This window comes from Ostrea edulis, chromosome 7 (genome assembly GCF_947568905.1).
Source record: "Ostrea edulis chromosome 7, xbOstEdul1.1, whole genome shotgun sequence".
In the NCBI taxonomy this organism is placed as follows: Eukaryota; Metazoa; Mollusca; class Bivalvia; order Ostreida; family Ostreidae; genus Ostrea; species Ostrea edulis.
Genome location: NC_079170.1, coordinates 38,675,810 through 38,702,271, shown reverse-complemented (window position 1 = coordinate 38,702,271; position 26,462 = coordinate 38,675,810). Strand labels below are relative to the sequence as shown.

At 35.8% G+C, this 26,462-nt stretch overlaps 1 protein-coding gene across 5 annotated transcripts in view; it reads left to right on the top strand.

The window, feature by feature from the left end:
* Window positions 1-380: 380 nt before the first annotated feature.
* The window catches only part of LOC125655220 (DNA repair protein complementing XP-C cells homolog), a 61,022-nt gene continuing 34,940 nt past the window's right edge, over window positions 381-26,462 (top strand). The window contains exons 1-22 of one of the 5 annotated variants that reach the window (XR_008796941.1): window positions 384-2,200; window positions 3,215-3,299; window positions 4,081-4,165; window positions 4,392-4,613; window positions 6,742-6,807; window positions 7,895-7,981; window positions 8,887-9,269; window positions 11,215-11,345; window positions 13,487-13,537; window positions 13,680-13,772; window positions 14,583-14,729; window positions 15,542-15,599; window positions 16,549-16,660; window positions 18,120-18,164; window positions 18,521-18,565; window positions 19,906-19,995; window positions 20,539-20,620; window positions 21,232-21,325; window positions 21,986-22,079; window positions 22,647-22,742; window positions 24,390-24,704; window positions 24,792-25,563. Coding sequence is in view for 3 of the 5 variants with exons in the window: in XM_056144286.1 (XP_056000261.1) it covers window positions 847-2,200; window positions 3,215-3,299; window positions 4,081-4,165; window positions 4,392-4,613; window positions 6,742-6,807; window positions 7,895-7,981; window positions 8,887-9,269; window positions 11,215-11,345; window positions 13,487-13,537; window positions 13,680-13,772; window positions 14,583-14,729; window positions 15,542-15,599; window positions 16,549-16,660; window positions 18,120-18,164; window positions 18,521-18,565; window positions 19,906-19,995; window positions 20,539-20,620; window positions 21,232-21,325; window positions 21,986-22,079; window positions 22,647-22,742; window positions 24,390-24,509 (3,540 nt within the window). In the remaining 2 variants the exon portion in view is untranslated. The other 4 variants (XM_056144286.1, XR_008796940.1, XM_056144285.1 and 1 more) reach the window with 4 other exon arrangements.

Genomic DNA, 26,462 nt, shown 5'->3' with positions numbered 1-26,462 from the left:
ATTTAATGAAAATTTAAAAATAAATCGATAAATTCAACTATTGGGCATGTATATGCCCCCCCCCCCCCCCCCCGCGAACCTATCTAATTAAAAAAAAAATGAAATTCATATGATAATCCCCTTGTAGCAATTCTATGTTCCAAAAGAGAAAATTAGAACATTTTTTATAATATTGTACATAATGAACGAGTCTATTATTTCCCGAGCTCTAGTCATTAGGAGGTATATACCATCCCGGTTAATGGGATTTAACCGATCTCAATATGTCCCAGTAACTGGTTGGTTCAGTTAAATCCCGTTAACTGGGACTATAAATACCTCTCATTAGAGCTCGCAGTACGAGCCAGCGCTTCGCTCTGGCTCGCTGCGCTCGCTATTATTTTACTATATGAAAAAAAAAATACAGGGCAGTTTGGGAATACTTCATTTAAACAGCAAATATATTTGTGAATTGCACACATTAACTAGCTGTTGAAAGGTGTTTGGATCGTACGAAACATGAATGGTACAACCTATCTATAGAATGAGTTTGTTTCATAACGTAAAAAAAAAAAAAAAAAATAAACAAATGCACGTGGGAATTTGGGCAGTGAGTATTTAGATTGATCACAGCTTCTATGAAATTTGCAATGAAGATATAGTGATATTGAATAGAAAATTAAAGTAATTAGGGATAACTTGTTGAAATCAGTATATATTGTCAGCGCGGAAGTCGTCTGAAGATCACTCTCCGAGCCGGAGGTTCCCGCTCGTTTTCAGTTTCATGCAAGCCAACGGCAACGTTTGTAATTTTGTACCAGTGTTGATTTGATTTTGCCTTCCCGGTTTTATAAATTTTAAGGGATTATGGTAGCACGCAAACGCACACAAAGAACTGACAAGGCGACAGAAAGTAACAGAATCACAGGTGACAAAGATCGATGTAAAATCTCGTCAGGTGGTGATGACGATGACGTTTCTCCTCCGAAGGCGGAAAAGATCGCGGGGATTCCTGGAGACAAGGATGCAGACATGATACAAACAGACGAGAAGCGGACGTCTGATGTTAAAGGGAAATCTAGGAAGAGGGCAGTCCCTTTAGTGGATGCTGACAACAGCTCAAAGAATAAAAGAAGTCGTTCATCTCGGTCAGAATTACAGGTGATAAAGGAAGGTACTCGGGTTAGGAAGCAGAAACCAGGCGCTAGTAAAGCAGACCGAAAGCAAGCCCCAGACCCTAACAGAAAAACAAATCAAAAGTCGAAAAATGCCCCGGGTCCTGACAGTAAAACAGATCAAAAGTTGAAAAATGCCCCAGGCCCTGACAGTAAAACAGATCAAAAATCGAAAAAAGCCCCAGGCCCAAACAGTAAAGCAGATCAAAAGTCAAAAAATGCCCCAGGCCCTGACAGTAAAGCGGACCAAAAGTCAAAAAATGCCCCAGGCCCTGACAGTAAAGCAGACCAAAAGTCAAAAAAGCGAAAAGGAGGCAAAAGTGAAGTTGACTTGAGTGTGCTCAAGAGAAGATCAGGGAGAGGTAATTACGTAAAAACGTCGAGCAGACCCGCTGTTAAAGAAACTGTTGAGAGCAGTGTGAGAGATGAGGAGAAGACAGTATTAAACACTGAGATGTTAGAACTGTGTGATTTGAAGACTGATAAAGTTAAAGAAACAAGATCAGAAGATGTAGGTGTTCAGATTGATAAGGATTATGCTGATGTAGGGGTGATGTCCTCTAGTGAATCGGACGAAGCAGATGATTTTGAACCTGTGATAAAAAAGACGAAGGTCCAGTCAAAAACAGGTAGTGGAAAAGTGAGTGCTACTATGGATAGAAAAAGCAAGATACTTTCAAATTCAGACACAAAGAAGGCAAGTGAAAAAACCAAGAAAACATGTCCAGGAAGGAAACGAGCAACAAAGGTCAAAGAAATGAAACAGAGCAGTGAAAATAAAAGTCATCATGACAACAAGGGCATGTCCAAGAGGAGAGGCATCCCCAAATCAAAGGAGTCATCTGATAATTCCACAGGTGAATCTCGCAAATCTGCCACAACAAGCCAGAAGAACATCGACCATTTAAATGTGATGTCTGTGTTACTCCACATGGAAGGAGGGAGGGAGGTGCCAGGCTCCTCGGGGACAGTTCCTGGAGGTCAGCTGAGCGAGGGAGAGACTGACAAAGACAGTGAGGAAGAATCAGACTGGGAGGAGGTCAAAGGTGAAAATATTCATATTAAATATTATCCCACTGTTTACTGCGAAAATTAAAGTATAACCAGCTCTTTGGACTTATAAATGAAAGGTGCAAATAACAAACATTGATCAATCTCATAACTCCTATAAGCAATACAAAATAGGAAGTTGGGCAAACACAGACCCCTGGATATACCAGAAGTGGTATCAGGTGCCTAGGAGGAGTAAGCATCCCTGTCAACCGGTCACACCTGCCTTGAGCCCTAAATGCTCTGAAATTAATATGACTTCAAAAATACTTTTAAAAACCATGAAGATTTTTCTATAGAAAATTTGATTTTAATGACTATAATATGATTTTTGTCTCTGAAACAAAATTTATATTATGTATGATTGCAAATGTGATTGTGAAATGCCCTTTTAACACGTATGTACATTAATTATACTTCGAGATCATATAGTACGAAATTCATCCAATGAGTGGCATATTGTTAAAATGTTAAAATGAATCACATTGTCATGATTTTGAATTAATATATTTTTTATTGCATTTAAGGAAAGCAATACCTTCCATATTTATGACTTAGTTGAAGGATGCATTTTAGAAACTTTCCTTTTCCACTGTATACTTACATGTTATTGTGAAAGTGGCAATCGGTGGGACTACGTAGGTTGAACAAAAATTGATGAAAAATCAGTCATCGATTACTAGAAATGAATGCAATGTGTTCGGTACTCAACAGATTAGGAAGTATTTTAAGAGGGTTGTCCCAGAAAGTTGTAGACAACGTTCATAATTTTTAAAATACGCATCAAATCCAAAAGATTTTTTTTACATGAGAAACCTTTTTAAAACTAATTTTTAAACAAATTTAAAATAAAAAATTTGAAATAAGTAATGAAAAAGATTAATGAGATGTTACTGAATAAAAAGAGATCCATATATACTTTGTTGGTAGACAGGGTGTGTTATAATCGGATTGTGAAGGATGCTTAACACTGTCAGTATGTAATGTGATGTATATTTCCTAACATTTAGATTTTGAAGGGAGCCCAGTGAAGTCCCAGATCCCCACAGATCCCGTGGAAGTCATTCTAGAGGCCCCTAACATCCTCAAGAAAAGGCAAGTTTCATTAACGAACATGTCACAGGTACAATATACAGTGAAGGACGCTTATAGCAAAGTGCTGGGGATGGACAATTTTGATTCATTATAGACGTAATATGTATATCTAATGAGTTCATAATTATGTTTTAAAACTACAGGGAATGAAAATCAATTGGCAGAATTCATTATAAGTGTGTTAGCTATAACTGTGTTTTACTGTATGTGAGAATTCATTATATGTGTGTTAGTTGTAACCATGTTTTACTGTATGTGTGAATTCATTGTAAGCCTGTTCACTGTAACTGTGTTTTACTGTATGTGTGAATTTATTATAAGTGTGTTCACTATAACCATGTTGTACTGTAAGTGTGAATTCATTATAAGCGTGTTCCCTGTAACTGTGTTTTACTGTAAGTGTGAATTCATTTTAAGTGTTAGGTATAACTGTGTCGTTCTGTAAGTGTGAATTCGTTATAAGTGTGTTAGCTTTAACTGTGTTGTACTGTAAGTGTGAATTCATTATAAAAGCACAAAAGTCAAATCTCAGAACTTAATTGTTAAAATCAGTGTATATATATATTATATATATATATATATATATATATATATATAGATATATATGAAGTCGTCTCTCATTCTCCGAGCCGGAGGTTCCTGCTCAACTTCGTTTTAAATATATATTTCATGATAAAGAATGTTATGGGGATAGTCTACTTATCGAGGAGGATGTGACAAGAACTAGTTCAATCAAATTCCATTGAAATAACCTTGTTTCATCTTTGATTTTGTTTGACAGGAAAAAGAGAGAATTTGATTGGAAAGCATACGTTCAGAGACAAATCAATAGATTCAACAAAACTCTGAGAGAAGACATCCATAAGGTTAGTAGTGATCAGTAAGTGGAGGAGAGAGAGAGAGAGAGACAGAGAGAGAGAGACTATATAGGGTTGGTGTTAAATGTGACGTTTCTGACATTTTTTTCCAGAACTGTTTTTAACACCTTGATATGTTTTCCAAAATAGGTTTAAATTCTATTCTATTATACATAGAGTACATGTCACAGACAATGTATGGGTATTTATTTTTAATGCTGTTGTCTCTTTACAGGTACATGTGATGTGTTTACTGATGAGGGGGCGGTACCTTAATCAGATGTGTAATGATCTGCTTCTAAGGGGTGTGGCTCTATCCCTCCTACCTCAGGAATTTTCCTCGGTCCCACCAAGAAAGTACGATGTTACGACACACACACGCCTCGTGAACTGGTACAAAGGGACTATTATCATTGATCCAAGTATCGCTGTAACAGATGATCACAAATCTAATCTGGTATGTAAATAGTCTTGTTATAGGTACATTACTAACTTGCTTACTAGACATACTAGTGTAGTACTTAATAAGTACTTCAGGAAAGCAGAGAAGTATTAAACCTTGATATGATACTTCTATGCAACACGTTATCTATTTGGTCAAGACATTCTAGTGCAAGGTAGAATTAAACTTCATATTTCCCTCAAACTTCATATTTTCTTATATTTCATCCCTTTTGGAGCCTTGTGAATTTTGCATAAACTCGATATGCATTAAGGTAAATGTGGTCTATTATGATGTCACAATATGTCCAAATCAGTTTCTGATACACTGTAAAATCAGCAGATTTTTGTTGATATACAGACAATGAAAATAATCAGCCTTCAGACAGGAAAGAAACATAAGAAATGGGTATCTTTAATTCGTTGCTTGGTCATTCTAATACGTTGACAGTGCTACCATTAGGGGGGGATTTTGTTTCGCAATTTCAATTGCATTTTTGTAATCTTGCTTTGTTTTGGTATGAGAAACAATTTATTACATGAATACATGTATTTGGAAGATAATTGAGCAATTCACCCAAGAAATATGAAGTAAATGGATGGGACAGATAGATAGATTCAACAAAACAAACAGTCATGCAATAAATTTATGATATGACTGGGAGTCCAACCTGCAACACAAGTCAAGTGTCCTAACTGAATGGCCATTTCAGTTCATTTCCAGGGTTCACCCATTCTACTACCATAGGATTGTGCAGCACAATATGTCTTGTTCGCTTCACCATTATCACACAATAGGTCTTGTTGTCACTATCACACAATGAGTCTTGTTGTCACGATCACACAATGAGTCTTGTTGTCACTATCACACAATGAGTCTTGTTGTCACTATCACACAATAGATCTTGTTGTCACTATGACACAATGAGTCTTGTTGTCACTATCACACAATAGGTCTTATTGTCACAGTCACACAATGAGTCTTGTTGTCACTATCACACAATAGTTCTTATTGTCACAGTCACACAATGAGTCTTGTTGTCACTATCACACAATAGGTCTTATTGTCACAGTCACACAATGAGTCTTGTTGTCACTATCACACAATAGTTCTTATTGTCACAGTCACACAATGGGTCTTGTTGTCACTATCACACAATGAGTCTTGTTGTCACTATCACACAATAGATCTTGTTGTCACTATCACACAATGAGTCTTGTTGTCACTATCACACAATAGTTCTTATTGTCACAGTCACACAATGGGTCTTGTTGTCACTATCACACAATGAGTCTTGTTGTCACTATCACACAATAGATCTTGTTGTCACTATCACACAATGAGTCTTGTTGTCACTATCACACAATAGTTCTTATTGTCACAGTCACACAATGAGTCTTGTTGTCACTATCACACAATAGGTCTTATTGTCACAGTCACACAATGAGTCTTGTTGTCACTATCACACAATGGGTCTTGTTTGCACAGATCGTCACTGTCACAGGTATGGTAACTTAGGGAGGCTGGATATGTTTATTTTGTGGCAAATAAAGAAAATTTACTAATTTGAAAGGTGATGGTTCCTTAAACAGCATTGATATAAATTACAGGCAATTGAATTGTGTAGACTAAACATCTAACACACCAATATTTCAAATGTACATGTATAGATATATTGATACATGATACAGTATAACATGGTTATAGTGAACCTACCGGACTAGCAAAAACAGTTCATTATAACTAATCTTCATTATACAGTAAAACAGTCATAGCGAACCTACAGGGCCCGTGAAAAACAGTTGATTATAACCAAACTTCGTTATACCCAATGCAGTTTTTGTTATTTTACTCTCACAGAGGAATAACTATCATTTTGCAATAAGTTTAAATTCATTATCAGCTTGTTTTGCTGTATATGAGGGAATGGATACTTAATATGCACAATTTGATATCAGATTTACTGAAAATAAAAAATAAAAATTATAATGTGCTTAGTTTTACACAGTGCATAAAGTTATTTTGAATGCATGACATAATGACATTCTTCTTCTCATAGGATGCCACATCTATTTTATCAGGCCTAGTTTATTTTCGTTACTTGTAAGTTGAGAAAACATTCTGTGCTTTGTGTTTTATGCAGACTCCTGAGACTATTGTAAGGAGAGTGGAAGACAGAAAAGTGAACAGTCGACTGGAGTTTGTTTTGGTAAGGGTTAGACATATCATTCAATAAGCCCATAAGTCTAATAAGTTTCAATGTTTCTAATGGTGTGAACATGCATGCTGTAAATGGGGAAATGATTGTGGTGGTTTTAATTTCGCTATGTTCGCTGTCAGGGTTTTTTCCGCGAAACTAAAACAACCGCAATCATTTTGCAAGTGTGACACAATACATTTTGAACAGTCATAAAATTTGAATTATGCGAAAATAAAACCACCGCAATTAGACCACTATGAAAAACTGCGAACTTTTAGCACCGCAAAATTAAAATCACTTACAGTATCATGAATACAGCTGTGCAGTCATAAACAGTTTTTATTGTCACCTTAGAATTAAAGAAAGGTACATCGTCTGATTTTAACTCACCTGAGCCTCCAAGTGAACCTTTCTGGTTGAAATTTGTCCGTCGTCCGTCCACCTTTAGGAATGTCCTGGTTAACTTCTCACATTTTCAAATTTTTCTCCAGATCCTCTTCTTCAGTTTTAATAAAACTTGCCACCTTAGGTATCTTTGCTTAAAGGGGATTTACAATTGGTCAATTGAAAGGCTATGCTTTATTGCAAGGGGAGGTAATTTAGAGACTTGGATTGGCTGTTTAAGAAATATTGTGATGAAGAACCGATGAACTAGAAAAGCTAAAACTTGTTTGAATCTGCATGAAATAATGAAGATTTAAGTTTATTCAAATCATGATCCCTGGGGCAAGGACAGGATTCAAAAGTCTGTCATAAGAAGAAATAAAGAATGAATATCCTTCTCATAAATCATAAGGGATGATTGGTCAATTCAATATACAAGCATCCTCATGAAGTGGATTTCAAGTTTATTCACACCATGATCTCTGGAGCTTGGGCAACACCACAGTGAAGGTTTCTTTGAGTATGATACATTTCCAAAATTTAGTTCTTGGGATATTTTCTATTAATTAGGTTCATAAAAGTGCAAAATCATTTGCTCATAAAAAAGAAAAAAAGAATAGAAAATTCTTCTCTGATATAAATCAATGCTGTCAATCCTGTCAGATTCTCAGATCTACAATAGTTTTTGTGTATTGTATTCTTTCTGTTACAGTTCTACCTCGTCACACTGAGATGTTTAGGAGTCCACTCTAGACTGGTTACATCTCTACAGCCTCTTCCGCTCAAAAACTCCAAGCAGGTAAGACAATGTCTCTATTCTGCTCAAAAACTCCAAGCAGGTAAGATAAATTCTCTGATCTGCTCAAAAACTCCAAGCACTAGGTTTCTCTTGTGGGGGCCTGGGTTAGAATAGGTCCTCAGTATAAACCTTGCTTGTCATAAGAGGCAACTAAATTGGGTGGTTCTTTAAATGAGACCATAAAAACTGAGGCCCTGTATCACAACAGGTGTGGCGCAATAAAGATCTCTCCCTGCTCAAAGGCCATAACGCCAAGCATAGGCCAAAATTTTGCAACCCTTCACCGGCAGTGATGATGCCTCGATTCATGTCTAATTTTCTGTTCCACTGAAAGAACAGAGGATTTACAGTTATTTTTAGGTACCTGAGTCACTGAGGGGACCTATTTTTGTTGGTCTGCGTCCGTCGTCGTCCATCATGCATTAACAATTGAACATTTTTAACTTCTTCATAACTACCCTTTTAAGTCTTTTCAAATTTGGTATGAAGCATCTTTGGAACAAGGGGAACATACATTGTAAATTCCATGATCCCAGGGGAAGGGGTTGTGGTATTAGAGTGGGGCTTTATCATTTGAAAGAATTAACTTTGCTGATACTATCTAAAATCTAAACCCATATGAAGGAATAGCAGAAACGGATGTACCAGAATTGTGAATTTTGAAACCCCAGGGTTCTGAATCTAGGGCAGATTCGAAGTAGTCATATGGTGTTAATGTTACATATATTATATTATGGAAAGCCTTTCATCAATTTTGGGCACTTTGAAGCACATTTTGTTTTATACTGCTGCTGGATATTAGAATTTAGCTCAGATATGCAGAAGAGGAAAGTTATTGGGGCTATATATAGTGATACTTTTAAACTAATACTCAGGTGACCAATATGTCACTTGTTTTGTTACAGGGAGATCTTAAAGATGACTGTAAAAAAATAAACATAAAGGGAAACCCGGCAGCAATCAAGAAAGCCAAGAAACCCAACTCCAAGGTCAAACCCGCAGGACAGGCGAAAGTGGAGAAAAGGTCCAAGGACAAGACAGACAAACGGGATAGAGATCACACAGAAAAAACATCCAAGTCAGGAGCACAAGGGACCTCAAAAACTCTCAAAACCAAAAGCAAGAATCTCAGGAAGCGAGGCTCCAAAGTGAGGCCAGAGAGTTATCACGACAACAGCGACCTTGAAGACTCAGGAGATGACTTTGAGCCAGAGGAGGATGGTTGTAGTGGAGGAAGAAAGAGGAAGACTTCAGATAGCTCACTCAAGATCAATGAATCTCCAGACAGGTTAGGAGTTTATTGTAGTATATCTGTAGATCAACCTCCTCCAATGGTTTCCTAAACCTTTGTTTTTTCATATCTTGATTAAGGCACTGTGACACACAGATGTCTTTTCATCTTGACAAAAAATCCTATTCGTCACGGAATATGAATTCAATTATAAGAGTGTAGGTTGTACAGGTGGTACAGGAAAGTAAGAAAACAGTGGGAGAATTGACTATCCATAATTTCTGTATAACCGGCTTCTATTGCTTTCATACCTTCATAATACACCATGAAACAAACAATCTGGACAAGTCATATATTCCTTAAATGATTGTTTAGTTATGATATTTTATAATTAATGGAGACAGACTATCCCAGCCGAATCTGAAATTGGTTATAGTCAGTATTATGGTAGATTTTCTGACATTCATGCCTATTGTATTGCCTGTGTATCCTCCGTTAACCTGGGCAATAAATTCTTATGTGACATTCACGCAGGGTATTGTATTGCTTGTGTTTCCTATGTTAACCTGGGCAATAAATTCTGATGTGACATCCACGCAGTTTAATGTATTGCTTGTGTTTTCTCTGTTAACCTGGGCAATAAATTCTGATGTGACATTCACACAGTGGATTGTATTGCTGATGTTTCCTCCATTAACCTGGGCAATAATTTCTGATAATGGTTACCCCTGACTGTGTTTTCTTCAACAATTCTGAAGACAAAGTAATTATTGTTTAAGCAGAGAGTGACTAATTCTGAAAAAATAAATGAACAAGTCGGTGTTAATGTTAGACAGTTTAATTATACTTCAGGGTTTGACATTTACTTTTTTAAGCACTAGACCAGTCGGGCTACTTCAAATGATTTTTACTAGACCTGACCTTACATCCACTAGTCCTGACCAACTTTCCAGAAAAAAACCCACTGATAATTTCTTCATATTTAAATACTTAATTCAAATTACAAATGTTAAGTTTGAATTAAAACGTATTTGTCTCAAAAAATCTTTAGTCTCGTCATTCAATTTGATGCTTTAATTTTCAAACATATTTAATGATTTTCTGTTTCTTTAAATTCTACCCGGCATGGAAATTCTTTAGTCCATTTAGAATAAAATGACCTCAACCGTTGCTGTTTTTTTTAAAATTTCTATTTCTTTAGCCTTGCTTTGTTTCTTCCCATTTTTCCTTCCTTTTTTTTCTCTTAATTGGGACATCTTTCCTTGAAGACTCAGTCGGTCGGACGTGCCTTAGTGTCAAACCCTGTACTTGGATATATTTAAATGTTAAGCCGCTGAATTATTCTTATAGGCATATGAATTATACTTAGAGATACCAATGTTATGTAGTTGAATTATACTTAGAGATGTTAATGTTAAGCAGTTGAATTATACTTAGAGATGTTAATGTTAAGCAGTTGAATTATACTTAGAGATGTTAATGTTAAGCAGTTGAATTATACTTAGAGATGTTAATGTTAAGCAGTTGAATTATACTTAGAGATGTTTATATTAAGCAGTTGAATTATAGGCAGTTGAATTATACTTAGAGATGTTAATGTTAAGCAGTGGAATTATACTTAGAGATGTTACATGTATATGTTAAATATTTGAATTATACTTCGAGATGTTAATGTTAGTTGAATTATATACTTAGAGATGTTAATGTTAAACAGTTGAATTATACGTAGAGATGTTATATGCTAAGCAGTTGAATTATACTTCGAGATGTTAATGTTAAGTAGTTGAATAATAGGAAGTTGAATTATACTTAGAGATGTTAATGTTAAGTAGTTGAATAATAGGCAGTTGAATTATACTTAGAGATGTTAATGTTAAGCAGTTGAATAATAGGCAGTTGAATTATACTTCGAGATGTTAATGTTAGTTGAATTATACTTCAAGATGCCAGACTTGTCTTCTCCTGGAAAGATTGCTGTGATGTAATTATGATTTATAAACAGGTCAGAGGAAGACTTTGAGGAAGAAACCCAAACATTTAGGAGCCCACTCAGAAAGTCAATCTCAGGAAAGAAGAAAAACCAAAAGATTTTATCTTCAGACTCTGAGAATGATGCCCAGCTGCTTAATCAAAGTAAATTTTATTTTCAGACTCAAGCCCAGCTTTTTAATCCTGGTACCTGTACACCGAGTTTTCGTTAGTATATTAGGATTCAGATACCTACATGTACATGAGATGTAAAAAAAAATCATGTTCATTCAAAAAAAGATTGAAAGATGTTAAAACTAACAGTACTTTACAAATAAAAGGATTAGATTGATATGATGTAGATTGAATTCACATGTTAGAGGATTTTGTTTGGAAGGTTGTAATGAATGGATGGATGAATTCACATGTACAGTCCCTGAAACGTTCTACTTTACCATTTTTCCGTTTCCTCATCATGTGTTCACCATGCCCTCTCCGTTTACAGTTTTGTGCTCACCGTTCACAAAGCGTTCACCGTTCACTGTTATTCGGAACACCAATTTGAAAATGAAAGGATCGATTTTCATAGCAAGACAAAAACGAAAAAGGAATGTGTGCGTAAGAGTGAATGTAAACTTTCTTATTATATCAGAAATTTAATTCATAAAGCACAAATATCAAGATTATCAACTGCGAAAATTTAAGGAAAACTGCAGATCACTCATCAATATCAAAGAATAGAATGAATCGTTGTTATTACAGTGTATCATTACAAAACATCAAGTATTGTTTGCTTAAAAAGTGGGGGAAGTTCTGAATGAGAGAAAAATATAAAAGCCTTTGGTTATGAATTTAACCCTTATACATGTAGCGAAGAACGAGCAACGAGCGCTGGTACGTGTATGAAAATGAGGCAGTTTCAGTTAATAAATACCTTTGCCCCCCCCCACCCCACCCCACCTGAATTATCATTTTAACATTTTCAAGTTTGGTCTGAAGCACACAATTTATTATATTTCATTTTTTCTCATTTGACAAGAATTCTATATAAGTCGATTATTTTCCTTAAGCCGGCCCCCTCCCCCCCACCCCCTCTCTTACTTAAAAAAAACCCAAAACCCAATGCTACATTTCAATACACATTCGTGCCAAAATGTCAAATTGATTTTCTGATTATTGTTTGCCTATATTTATAAAGGACATTGTCAATAAATGTATTTACTCCTCTCCCCAAATTTGAAACTTTTGCATCGTTTGTTTCTAATATAAAGATGGAATATTTCTCATACATTTCTGTCCCACGTAGATATACATATAGTTCAGTACAATAAACAGTTTTATCTGCATCAAAAATTTACAAATATTGCACAATCTAAATGTAAAGTCATGGTCAAACTATTTATTTTGTAAGTACGTATATTAATTCTGGATTATTTCCTCAGATCAATGCCGGTATACCTTAATTACATGTATTTGCAATAAAGTGAATTACGCAAAATCTACGTGGGAATAAACCTTTTAATACTATTTAGAAGCGTTCAGGTGTCAACACAAGGTATATGATGTACCTGTTCTACCCGTGTTGGTTGTTTATGCATTTATTCTGACTCCTTTCGGGAATGTTTTATAATTGGGTGTAATCCAAACAACCGCACTCGTAAATTTTGAAGTCCTGCATGTACACCTGTAAATTCTTGGCGTTAATTACTAGACTATCTTTATTTCACATGCATTGTTTATACTCTTGTATTAAGAAATTAAATACTTTGTATCTTAATTAAGGCAAAATATATAATACATGTAGTATACCGAGATGACGCAGCAATATTCCTGATTTATGAAAACGTCAAGAATTCTAAATATTATAGAATATATGTTTCTATTTTTCATATAAATGTGTATCTATATATGTAATACTGTAAACAATGTACATATGGAATTTTCTTTTGTTTGTACATGATTGCTATGTGCATTAAAATTGATGTGAAATTTACGATCATTCATGAAAAATATACATCCAGTACTTGCACAAAAATGAACAGATGTATTCATATATATATTCTCTACCTGATTATAAACCAAGCACAATCCAAGGGAAAAATCCAAAATATACCGAATGAATAGACCATTTTGCGTTCACTGTTCACTCTGCGTGCGTTCACAGTTTGCTCACCGTGCATTCACCGTTCACTCACCGTACGTTCACCGTTCACTCACCGTACGTTCACCATTCACACACCGTGCGTTCACCTTTCAAGTGGTAAAGTAGAACATTTCAGGGACTGTAAGAGGATTTTGTTTTGAAGGTTGTGATGAATGGGTGGAGGTGTATATTGACCAGGAGAGCTCGTGGATATGTGAGTATCTCCATTTCTGCAGTTGTCACAACACATACACAGATAAACAGATTTATGTAGTACTTGTATGTTTAATACTAGATAATGACTGTTGTATTAGATATTGACTTACTGTTGTTGTAGATATTGACTCTTATTTTAGGTATTGACTGTCTGAGGGGACATATAAATCGTCCGTACCGTATAGAAAGTGCTGCCACCCAACCTGTGCATTATGTAGTGGCATACAGTGAAGGTATAGTATAAATAATCCACCACCCAGTCTATGTAGTGTGGAGTGGCACACAGTGAAGGTATAGTATAAATAATCCCACCACCCAGTCTATGTAGTGTGGAGTGGCACACAGTGAAGGTATAGTATAAATAATCCCACCACCCAGTCTATGTAGTGTGGAGTGGCACACAGTGAAGGTATAGTATAAATAATCCCACCACCCAGTCTATGTAGTGTGGAGTGGCACACAGTGAAGGTATAGTATAAATAATCCCACCACCCAGTCTATGTAGTGTGGAGTGGCACACAGTGAAGGTATAGTATAAATAATCCCACCACCCAGTCTATGTAGTGTGGAGTGGCACACAGTGAAGGTATAGTATAAATAATCCCACCACTCAGTCTATGTAGTGTGGAGTGGCACACAGTAAAGGTATAGTATAAATAATCCCACCACCCAGTCTATGTAGTGTGGAGTGGCATACAGTGAAGGTATAGTATAAATAATCCCACCACTCAGTCTATGTAGTGTGGAGTGGCATACAGTGAAGGTATAGTATAAATAATCCCACCACCCAGTCTATGCAGTGTGGAGTGGCATACAGTGAAGGTATAGTATAGAGAGTGCAGGGGCCACCTAATCTGTGAAGAAACTGAGAATGAAGAAAATATCTGCATTCATGTGTACCTGTCCACCCCCCCCCCCTTCCGTCTATTTATAAACTCCTAGTTGTTGTGGATCATACTGAAAACCCTTTAAGTACAAACAAAATCATATTACCCAAATGAAGAATTACATTGATTACATGTAAGGATGTTAAATTATTTCAGGGGGGAAATGGAAAGACGTAACAGCGAGGTATGCTTCTAAGTGGATGACGGAGACCAGAAAGCTGAGGGTGGATCCTGAGTGGTGGGAGGAGACACTTAGTGTGTATAGGGACAAGGAGGACGAAGTGGAAGATGAGGAAATTAAAGGTGGATAGTTTTAGGATTGGCAGCTACAAATTCGTCATGTGACTGGTTGTATATCATCTGTACGAGTTTTTATTAAAATGAAAATGTTTTATTAAGCTTTCCTTTTAAAAGAGCTTCTTACCAGACTTGTTTCTTTTCATTTGTTTGTTTGTTTCTTGTCCCTTCAAGAATTTTCACTCAAATTCAGATATCACCAGCTGTAGGTGAAGTACCACAACTTTAGACCTATGTTTAGTGCTCTGGGCTGTAGCAGTGAGGGTTCTTTAAATTGCGAACGCCTGTCGTGACACAGGACCTCCATTGTTTAGATCATATCCAAAAGGCTTGTGTAAATAACTTGCTTGTAAATACAATTGGTATTTGAAAATCACAGACACTAACAGTGTACGTAGCAATACATGCATCAACATGTTGCTGTGAATTATGTTCCTTTGCAAGGTCAGCTAAAGCTCATTCGGTGGAAACTCAAGGTTTTCTTCTTTATCCTACCAAATGTAAGAGGTTATTGCTATGAATTATAGCTAATTTTTAAGTTCATGGGTTGCCCCATCCAGGGGCATTATTGTAGTTGACTGCAATTTATGGAAAAATATCATAAAATGTCAAAGCTACAGATAGGAAAATTACAAAGGCCAGTGTAGGGAAATGCTACTTTTTAACCTGGAGATGACAGACAAGGGACGTAACTTGTGCAAACTTGGAATTCTATAATGATCAGGGAGGACAGGGAAAGGCTGCAAAATCTGGAGTATGTGAAATGTAAGGAGGAGTTTATTGGCAATAATATAGTAGTGTTTTATTTTTGTTTCTAGCTAGCCTGATGAAGCGCCCATTACCTACCAGTGTGTCTGATTATAAGAGCCACCCCCTGTAAGTAGTATTGTAAGAACCACCCCCTGTAAATAGTATTCCAAGAACCACCCCCTGTAAGTAGTATTACAAAATCCACCCCCTGTAAGTAGTATTACAAACCCCCCCCCCCCCCCCCCCCCCCCTGTAAGTAGTATTACAAAAACCACCCCTGTAAGTAGTATTCTCCAAGAACCACCGTTATAAGTAGTATTATAAGAACCACCTCTGTAAGAAGTATTGTAAGAACCACCCCTGTAAGTAGTATTGTAAGAATCACCCCTTGTAAGTAGTATTGTAAGAACCACCCCCTGTAAGTAGTATTACAAGAACCACTCATGTAAGTAGCATTATAAAAACCACCCCTGTAAGTAGTATTTTCCAAGAACCACCATTATAAGTAGTATTATAAGAACCACCTCTGTAAGAAGTATTATAAGAACCACCCCTGTAAGTAGTATTGTAAGAACCACCCGCTGTATGTAGTATTACAAGAGCCACCCCTGTATCTTATAAGAATCACCCCTGTAAGTAGTATTTTAAAAGCCACCCCTATATGTAGTTTTATAAGGACTATTATCTCACAGTAATTTATACTGCTATGTGTGTATTGTGTGACTATGTTACTGTATATCATAAGGGAAAATATTTCAACAGTGCAGAAGGGAAGCAACACAAATGAAAGCTTGTCTGTTCCACCTCAGTGGATTGATCTTCATTCCTGTGAAATCATAAATGTTTCTTAAGGAAATACGAAATTCAATGTATTCTGAAATTCAGATCTTCAACAAACAAAAGACACCAATACAACTATCATAAAGAATAACTGCATGCTCATCATGCCTGAAATAAAGTCCATGTAAACATGTTTTGTTCTCAAACATGCAGAATTAATCCAACTACAGTAAGTTCTAATAGATAACATACACTATGATGTTGAATATTTTAAAAATACCACCGTCTTTAATAGGTATGCGCTTAGGAGACATTTACTGAAGTTTGAGGCTATCTATCCAGAAACAGCTGCCCCGCTTGGCTACATAAGAGGAGAACCAGTTTATGCTAGAGAATGTGTGCATGAGGTAGGCCCTTGATACATCATCAAATCTAGCTGGGTTTTCTAAAGTTGCTGACAGTATTTGCATTGAATTAAAGGTTTTCAATTTCTGTGCTACTGACATTAAGTAGTGTTTGAATACTTTGAATGAGCTGTAGCATAACGTGTGCTGACCTATCTTGATGCAGGATATTTTATAAGTACATGATGCAATGTCGAGTGTTTTAGGAAATTACTCCTATACATGTATATGAAGGTTCTCCTCAGTTTGTGAGGACATAAGTTTAATTTATATTGCACTACAGGTAGTAGTACCCTATGAAACGGTGATCTGTAACGATGAAACGGTGATCAGTATTGATAAGTTAGTGATCAGTATTGATAAATTAGTTAGTGATCGGTATTGATAAGTTAGTGATCGGTATTGATAAGTTAGTGATTAGTATATTGATAAGTTAGTGATCAGTATTGATAAGTTAGTGATCAGTATTGATAAGTTAGTTAGTGATCAGTATTGATAACTTAGTGATCAGTATTGATAACTTAGTGATTAGTATTGATAACTTAGTGATCAGTATTGATAAGTTAGTGATCAGTATTGATAAGTTAGTGATTAGTATATTGATAAGTTAGTGATCAGTATTGATAAGTTAGTGATCAGTATTGATAAGTTAGTTAGTGATCAGTATTGATAAGTTAGTGATCAGTATTGATAAGTTAGTGATCGGTATTGATAAGTTAGTGATCAGTATTGATAACTTAGTGATTAGTATATTGATAAGTTAGTGATCAGTATTGATAAGTTAGTTAGTGATTAGTATTGATATGTTAGTGATTAGTATTGATAAGTTAGTGATCAGTATTGATAAGTTAGTGATCAGTATTGATAAGTTAGTGATCAGTATTGATTGCACACTTATCAGTAACTATAAATGAGTGAACAGTAAACCTGATTTAGAGATCAGTAACCCTGCATTATTGGTCAATGACATTGTATTGGTGATCAGATCTTAATAGATCACGATTTTGATGATGTCCGTGGGATAGCATACACTGAATGAAGACGTGATCAGAGACCATGGTTACGCATTTAATTGGTATTATCATTGTACACGTAGAACTAGTAAACGGTGTCTGATGGCACCTATTCTCTAGGATTCCCAACTCATGAAAACGACAGGAAATATACCTTTTTTTCCCCTGTAAATTGTAACAAATGTGAAATTATATCATCTTCATGATATTATTACTAATCAGTGACATCATGATTATGATTAATCTTTTAATGACTGTTTTCAAGCAATGTGTTGTTCTTTAACCTTAAATTTGTATAACAATCATATATTTCTATTTTAGAGTATGATTGAAGGGGGAGAAAATCACAAAAAGTCACAATCCTTTCATTGTACATATACTAAAGTCCTGAAAAGTACTTGCACAATATATAGTTTATTTGAATTGTCATTTTCATTTCGTCTGAATAGTTACACTCACGGGAGAATTGGCTAAAGGAGGGAAGAGCAGTTCGGGTGAGTCTCTTGTAAACTTGTCATTATTGTCTGAAGATATAAAACTCAATCATTATTTCTTTTTTAATGCACTGAAATGATTTACTGAGGTTCAGGTTTCAAGTTTTATGACTCCCCCCACCCTCCAAATTAATTCTGTTTGTACCTACATTTGTGTAGTTATCCTTTATTTTTTGCTGTTTAATTAAATTTGCACTTATCTAATCACTTTATTGTTTGGCCTTACTCTGACAGCGTAAAATCTATAAAAATAGACAGCCAACCATTGTCATAACTGATGTATCTCGCTAATCGACAGAACTATTATTGTTTACTTAGTGATCAATGACATAAACATAATTATCATCTGATTTCAGATTGGAGAAGAGGCTTACAAGATGGTGAAGTCCAGAGCCAAGTGGGTGCGTACAGAATTCACAAAATTCACATTAGCTTTAGATAGAGAGCACTAGTTTGACATTCGGAACACTAGATAGAGAGCAGTAGTTTGACATTCGGAACACTAGATAGAGAGCAGTAGTTTGACATTCGGAACACTAGATACAGATCACTAGTTTGACATTCGGAACACTAGATAGAGAGCAGTAGTTTGACATTCGGAACACTAGATACAGATCACTAGTTTGACATTCGGAACACTAGATAGAGAGCAGTAGTTTGACATTCAGAACACTAGATAGAGAGCAGTAGTTTGACATTCGGAACACTAGATAGAGAGCAGTAGTTTGACATTCAGAACACTAGATAGAGAGCAGTAGTTTGACATTCGGAACACTAGATAGAGAGCAGTAGTTTGACATTTAGAACACTAGATAGAGAGCAGTAGTTTGACATTCGGAACACTAGATAGAGAGCAGTAGTTTGACATTTAGAACACTAGATACAGAGCAATTGTTTGACATTCGGAACACTAGATACAGAGCAGTAGTTTGACATTCGGAACACTAGATAGAGAGCAGTAGTTTGACATTCGGAACACTAGATAGAGAGCAGTAGTTTGACATTCGGAACACTAGATACAGAGCAATTGTTTGACATTCGGAACACTAGATAGAGAGCAGTAGTTTGACATTCGGAACACTAGATAGAGAGCAGTAGTTTGACATTCGGAACACTAGATAGAGAGCAGTAGTTTGACATTCGGAACACTAGATAGAGAGCAGTAGTTTGACATTCGGAACACTAGATAGAGAGCAATTGTTTGACATTCGGAACACTAGATAGAGAGCAGTAGTTTGACATTCGGAACACTAGATAGAGAGCAGTAGTTTGACATTCGGAACACTAGATAGAGAGCAGTAGTTTGACATTCGGAACACTAGATAGAGAGCAGTAGTTTCACATTTAGAACGCTAGATACAGAGCAGTAGTTTGACATTCGGAACATTAGATAGAGAGCAGTAGTTTGACATTCGGAACATTAGATAGAGAGCAGTAGTTTGACATTCGGAACACTAGATACAGAGCAATTGTTCAAACAGTGTAAAGAATAAATTTTGTCTGTGAAGAACGTTAGGCTGCCATTAGAATGAGTTTCACAGGAATCAGTGTTGCAGTTAAACAGTGTTGCTGTATTGAAATAGTGGAGATCAAAAGATCTGCTGATGTAAAACTATGATACACTTTATTGTTAGCATTTCAAATTTTTCTTACTACTGCCACACTCACAGTATTTAGTAAAACATTTTATAAAAGGCTTCTTTTTTTCTGTACATTTTTAAATTACTGTATTTTTTTTTAGAATAAGCCCAAGCTTGATCCGGATGCCCTGGATTTGGAGTTGTTCGGATTCTGGCAGACAGATGTGTACATTCCTCCTCCGGCTGTAGATGTAGGTTGTGGTCCTTCAGTGCTGGACTCTCTTCCATATTTCAGATTTTTTTTTTTTTTTACAAAATGTACATTTCTAAAGAATTTGCGATCATTGTAGTAATTTTCTGGAGCAAAATATCATCTAGTAACATGTGTAGACTCATTAATCTTACTCAATAAGTCTGAAGTGCTTTGAATCATTTGTATATAGTAAAACACGCTTGTACGTGTGATGAGTGCTGGGGACGAACATTTACTTTCTTATAAATGTAATTTGTTATATCTATCAAGTTCATTAATATGTTTTAAAACTACTGGGAATGAAAATAACTTCACTGTAAGCATAAATTTGTTATAATTGTGTTCGCTGTAACCGTTGTTTTCTGTATTATATATCCAAATTGAAATTTCTTTTCCTTTAGTAAAAAATGGTACATACGATCTGCAGCTTGCATGCACGCACACATGCACACACTTTTGCCGCATCTTGACACTCATGAGTATTAGCTACGTACAGAACTGTATTCTTCTTAAAACATGACTCCTCTATCGCTACACACAGGGCAAAGTTCCCAGGAATGCCTATGGAAATGTGGAGTTGTTCAAATCTTCAATGTTACCTGCTGGAACAGTACACCTCAAAGGTCAGCTTCATTCTGTAGTGCAACGAAATTTTGTCCACATCCAAGTTTGTGTGATGGGAAAGAAGTTCGTAATTTTGTGTGATGGGAAAGAAGTATGTAATTTTATGTGATAGGAAACAAGTGTGTAATTTTGTGTGATGGGAAACAAGTGTGTAATTTTGTAGATCCTTGATTTATGGAGAGCTACACTTATCTATTTAAATACTTTAGACTGAGGAAACCTTTGTATTAAATGAATGGATCAATGTACACCGGTAGCGGGTGGTGCATAATGATTAGCATTTGATTGAATAGTTCTCTTGAAAACAAACCAAATTATGGTAAATTTAATTCTTTCTAAAAATGACTTTTACTCATCCATACAAATATTCAGCTTTGATTTATCTATGCTGTACATATGGTAACTCTACAACTCCGTTTGGAAGCTCACAGCTACATGTATTTATAGACATTAAACATCAGCAACTATGATAACCTATATGTATGTTTGTCTGATTGATGAAATGGTCAACATGTGATGAACATTATTCTTGTGAACGAAGCAACATACATTTACATATTCAATTGTTGTAATATTGATGACATAACATATTCATTCTATGGCTTTTTAGTGGTTGGTTTAAACAAGGTGGCAAAGAAGTTAGATATAGACTGTGTACCTGCCATGGTGGGTTGGGATTCTCATTGTGGATTTTCCCATCCAGTGTAAGTATTTCCTATCTGTCTGATTTGTCCCATCCAGTGTAAGTATTTCCCATCTGTCTGTAGATTTTCCCATCCAGTGTAAGTATTTCCTATCTGTCTGATTTGTCCCATCCAGTGTAAGTATTTCCCATCTGTCTGTAGATTTTCCCATCCAGTGTAAGTATTTCCTATCTGTCTGATTTGTCCCATCCAGTGTAAGTATTTCCTATCTGTCTGTAGATTTTCCCATCCAGTGTAAGTATTTCCTATCTGTCTGATTTGTCCCATCCAGTGTAAGTATTTCCTATCTGTCTGATTTGTCCCATCCAGTGTAAGTATTTCCCATCTGTTTGTAGATTTTCCCATCCAGTGTAAGTATTTCGTATCTTCTGGTCTGTCCCATCCAGTTTAAGTATTTCCCATTTGTCTGTAGATTTTCCCATCCAGTGTAAGTATTTCCCGTCTGTCTGTAGATTTTCCCATCCAGTGTAAGTATTTCCCATCTGTCTGTAGATTATCAAATTCTGTATGAATATTTCCCATAAGTCTGTGGTTTTCACATCTTTTCAAAGTATTGTCCTTGGAATTTTGTGAACGCAAGGCTGTATTCTGTATAAAATCTTGTATATTAATTCAATGTTTTAGTAGCGCTTCTCAGTACTTTCAGTACTTTGATTGTAGTTTGGAGGGGTTTGTTGTGTGTGAGGAACATAAAGACATTCTCCTGGCAGCCTGGGATGAAGAGCAGGAAATCCAGAAGCAAAAAGAGGCTGAGGTACAAGAACATGTAGAGACAAGGTTAAAGTTATCACCATTAGAGTTTAATTAATTGTTCTAACTTACACTGCTGTACAGTGAAAAATCTGAAGTGAGGTTCAACAATGTACAGGTAAGTCAGTCATTAATACACGAAATACACCAGTAACAAGTCGTTGAAGGATTTTCAATTTTTGGGTTATGTTTTTCTATTGAATTTTCAAGTGAAGATTTGTGAAACACAGTAAAATCCTACTTCATTTTATGCATCCAAAATTTTGGGTATGCTTTGATTTAAACAAAGATTTCCGAGTCCTTCATGTCGTATCTAGAGAAGGAAATGGACGGTGATATACTTGATCCATTACTGATGAGACAGATACAAAGAATTAAAATTGTAGTCCACGAATAAGTCATGCAGGAACTGTAGACTTCTGTATGAATGTTTAATTGTCCTCTTCTTCAATTAGACCCCACTTGGTTTGAGCACTGAGTATTATTAGAACAGCTCTAGACTGGAAGAAAATGAGATATATTGTATTTTTGAGTAATGATTTGTTAAGGTTATTTTTTCTGTTACAATTAGAAAAAAGAGAAGAGGGCCCTAGGAAACTGGAAGCTGTTAATTAAAGGGCTGTTAATCAAGGAAAGGATAAAGAAACGTTTTAACCTGGTAGACAAGGTATTTCGTCAAGATTTAGTGTGCATGTATGCAATTGTTTATCCAACTGCTACAGAAGTTAATGTTCTATAAATAATGTGTTTGTTTATAAACTAAACATGGCGTGGTAAATGTAATCTGTGGTTAAGAAATATTAGCTATGCTCCATTGTGTTGTAATGTGTCAGCAGAGAGCTGTAAGAGATTCAGAATTAAAGTCATCATTGTTCCTGAGCGAGTGTTCCATTCATTTACAGTGGACAATAGAATGTGTGTATATACTGAGATTTGTTTTATTGTCATTCGTGATGGATAAAAGGTAGTCAAGTTCCCTCTTGCCTGTAAAATTCCCTTGGTGGCCTGTCAGATTTGTTTTCCAATCAGAATCAGGCTTACCCCAAGCAATGTGTTCAGTATTTTATTCAATACTCCCTCATTTCGATTTGGTGTATCCCATTCCACTATCACCTGCATGTGGTGTTTATGTCTCTCAATTCATTCGATATGTTAGAACATGTTCTGCATATGATAAGTTTTGAATTGATACAGGCTACTGACAAATAAGTTCACGAGACAGGAGTTTCAACAGTCGCTTTTGAAGTCACAATTTCACAAATTATATGGTCGTTTTAAAAATTGATCTAATCTGCAAATACAACCTGTCATTAGGTCAAATAGTGTGACTTGTTTCTTACCAATCGTTATGCTGTTCTTTACATGCTGATTTTGACTATTTGTTACTCCATTTACTTGTGTCTGATCAGGATGTAGGGTTCACGGTGAATGTGACCAGCTGACAGGGGATGCTTACTAGGTACCTGATCCCTCCTCTGGGGTTTCCAGGGGTCCATGTTTGTCATACTCTCAGCTTTATATCCTTTATGGGATTTATGGGATTGATTGCTGTTTGTTGTCTTCACTGTTTTCCATCTGTATTATATATGTTAAGTGTAACCGGGAAGGTCATGAGTTTGAGCCCCGCTCGTGCCATGGTCACGTGAAACCTAAGATGTAAACATAGGTAATGATTGCTCCTTCGCTAAATGCTCTACATTTAGAAGTGAGAATCGCGGGTCTTTCAGATATGACCTTAAAAACAGAGGTCCCATGTCGCGGCTGGCGTTGGCACCATAAAAGAACCCTCACTGTTATGACTGTAAGTGCTAAGCATAAGCCTAATTTTGTGGTACTTCTACTACAACTGGCGATATCTCAATATGAGGGGAAAATTCTCGATGGGACATAAAACAAACTAACAAAAATATATTGGGCACCTAATATCAAACACACTGACTCTATGTATTGCTTCGACATTCGTGACTTATTTATTCAAATGTGATGTTTAAGAATTTTCTGTTAGGGAGGGAAAGTTGATTTTGTCAATGTCTATGTGATGTACATGTATCACATAAGCATAAATGTAAACTCAACAAACAGCTTTAGAATGATATAAAGCATTGTAACTTAGTTTTCAAACTTGAAATATAAACTGGGCTTGTACTTTAATATTTAGGTTGATTTAAAACAACTATTAGAGAAATTGGACACTGCTTTAGGAATCAAAGGCACTGAATGTGTGTTTTGATTTAGAACAACTATTAGAGAAATTGGACACTGCTTTAGGAATCAAAGGCACTGAATGTGTGTTTGTTTTTTATTTACTCAACAGGAAGAGAAACAAGAGATGAAAGTGAAGCAAAAAGGAAAGAAAGCAACTGATGCAGAAAAGTCCTGGCCACGAAAACAGCAGGAGGCCGAAAAATTGTCTCATAGTCAAGAAACCATGTGAAATGGATATTTACAACTTTTAAATTAATTTCTTAGAAGTACAAGTTTTGTCTTACAGCCATAAGGCTCATATCCTATAGTCACAAGGTTCATATCCTGCAACCACGAGGTTTATATATGTTACCATGAGGTCCACATCCTACAACCACAAGGTTCACATCCTATAACCACAAGGTTCACATCCTACAACCACAAGGTTCACATCCTACAACCACAAGGTTCACATCCTACAACCACGAGGTTTATATATGCTACCATGAGGTTTACATCTTATAACCACAAGGTTCACATCTTACGACCACGGGATTCATATTCTGTTACAAGAATTGTTTATAATCCAAACGTTGTTTTCTTTACATCCTGATACTGATGAACAATTGTTAATTGAGATAGAACTGAAGGCAGAGAGCAAAAGAATCAAAATGATACCTGTGTTCAAGTCAAATAATCTGCCACAATCTTTATTGTGTATAATATGAATATACATTGATATGTAAAGTGGTATTTAATGGTTTTTTTTTTATCTCGCTCAATTGACATACATGTACATTAGCAACAGAAGTAGATACAAAAGAATATGAATGTATATAAGCATATATATACATGTGTGTGTATATATATATATATATATATATCATCATTTTCTTTTTATGAGAGGGAGAGAGAGAGAAAGGGAGAGAGAGAGAGAGAGAGGAGGGAGTCAGTTGACTACACTGGTATTTAATGTTTATGAAATGGGGAAACTTTTTTCAGTAAAGCATGCAGTTTAGTAGGATGGGTGGTTATTTCTAAATTTCGATTTAATGTGGTTTCTTTTTTTTCAAAATGAGATGCTGGCATCTAAATATTAATTTAGGCAGTATGTGTTTTTCTTTTCTTTTTGTATGTGTGTATCTTTTAATCTCTATTGTATGAGAAACCATTGCTCGGTCTATGGGAATCCATCTATGAGAATCGTAATATATTGGACTGGGTTTAGAGAGATTGTTTTAAAGTGCACTGTTTTTGTGGTGAATTATTAAAAGAGGCATCAATAAAAATGGAACACAGAAGTATTCATATCTTATGATTAGTCATCATGATATTATTGTGTTGAAAATGATTCTGATTCTATCCACGAGTATTCTGCAGTTGGTATTAAGAAGATGCTGGAGTTCCTCATTGACAATATCTACTAGTCTCTGGAGAGCAGATCTTCCAAGAGTCTGTTGGAATTTTCATGGTCACAAATCCTTTATAAGGTGTAGGTGACATGTTTTTATGCTCCAGCAGATTCGTGGGCGTTTATTTTTGATCTGTTTGTCTGCGAAAACTTTAACCTTGTTTATAAATTTTGAATGGATTGTGATATGGTTCATATTTGACATGTGTATATTACTTTTGACAAAAACATATCTTTAAGTACTCTAGCTAATTACTTTTTGTCTATGAATAAAATCTATTTTTATTCATATAATGATTCAATATATTCCAGTGAACTCAACAAAACAAGATCTCAAAGAGTCTTTCAAATCTCTATCGCATTTACATGTTTTATTGAATATTGACAGTAATAGCAAACTACAGTAGCGATGGCGAACCAGATGAGCTCAGCGTCCCCAGCACCTTCTCTTATTTATTTAGCAATATTCACTGCCCATGTTGTTTATGTTTCCCAACTGATGAAAAAAGAATGTTTTTGTTGGTTTTTTACCCCTCGATTGACTGTATATTGTTTAACGTCCCTCTTGAGAATATTTCACTCATCGAGACGTCACCAACTGTATAGATGATTGATTGATTGTATATTGTTTAACGCCCCTCTCAAGAAAATTGCACTCATATGGAAACCCGTGGTGAATTTTTCACTCGTATTGAGACGTAACCAGTTGTAGGTTTACACATATGTTTAGACCTCAGAGCCGTAACAGTGTGGCTTCTTTAACGTGCCAACCTCTGCCGCGACATGGGACCT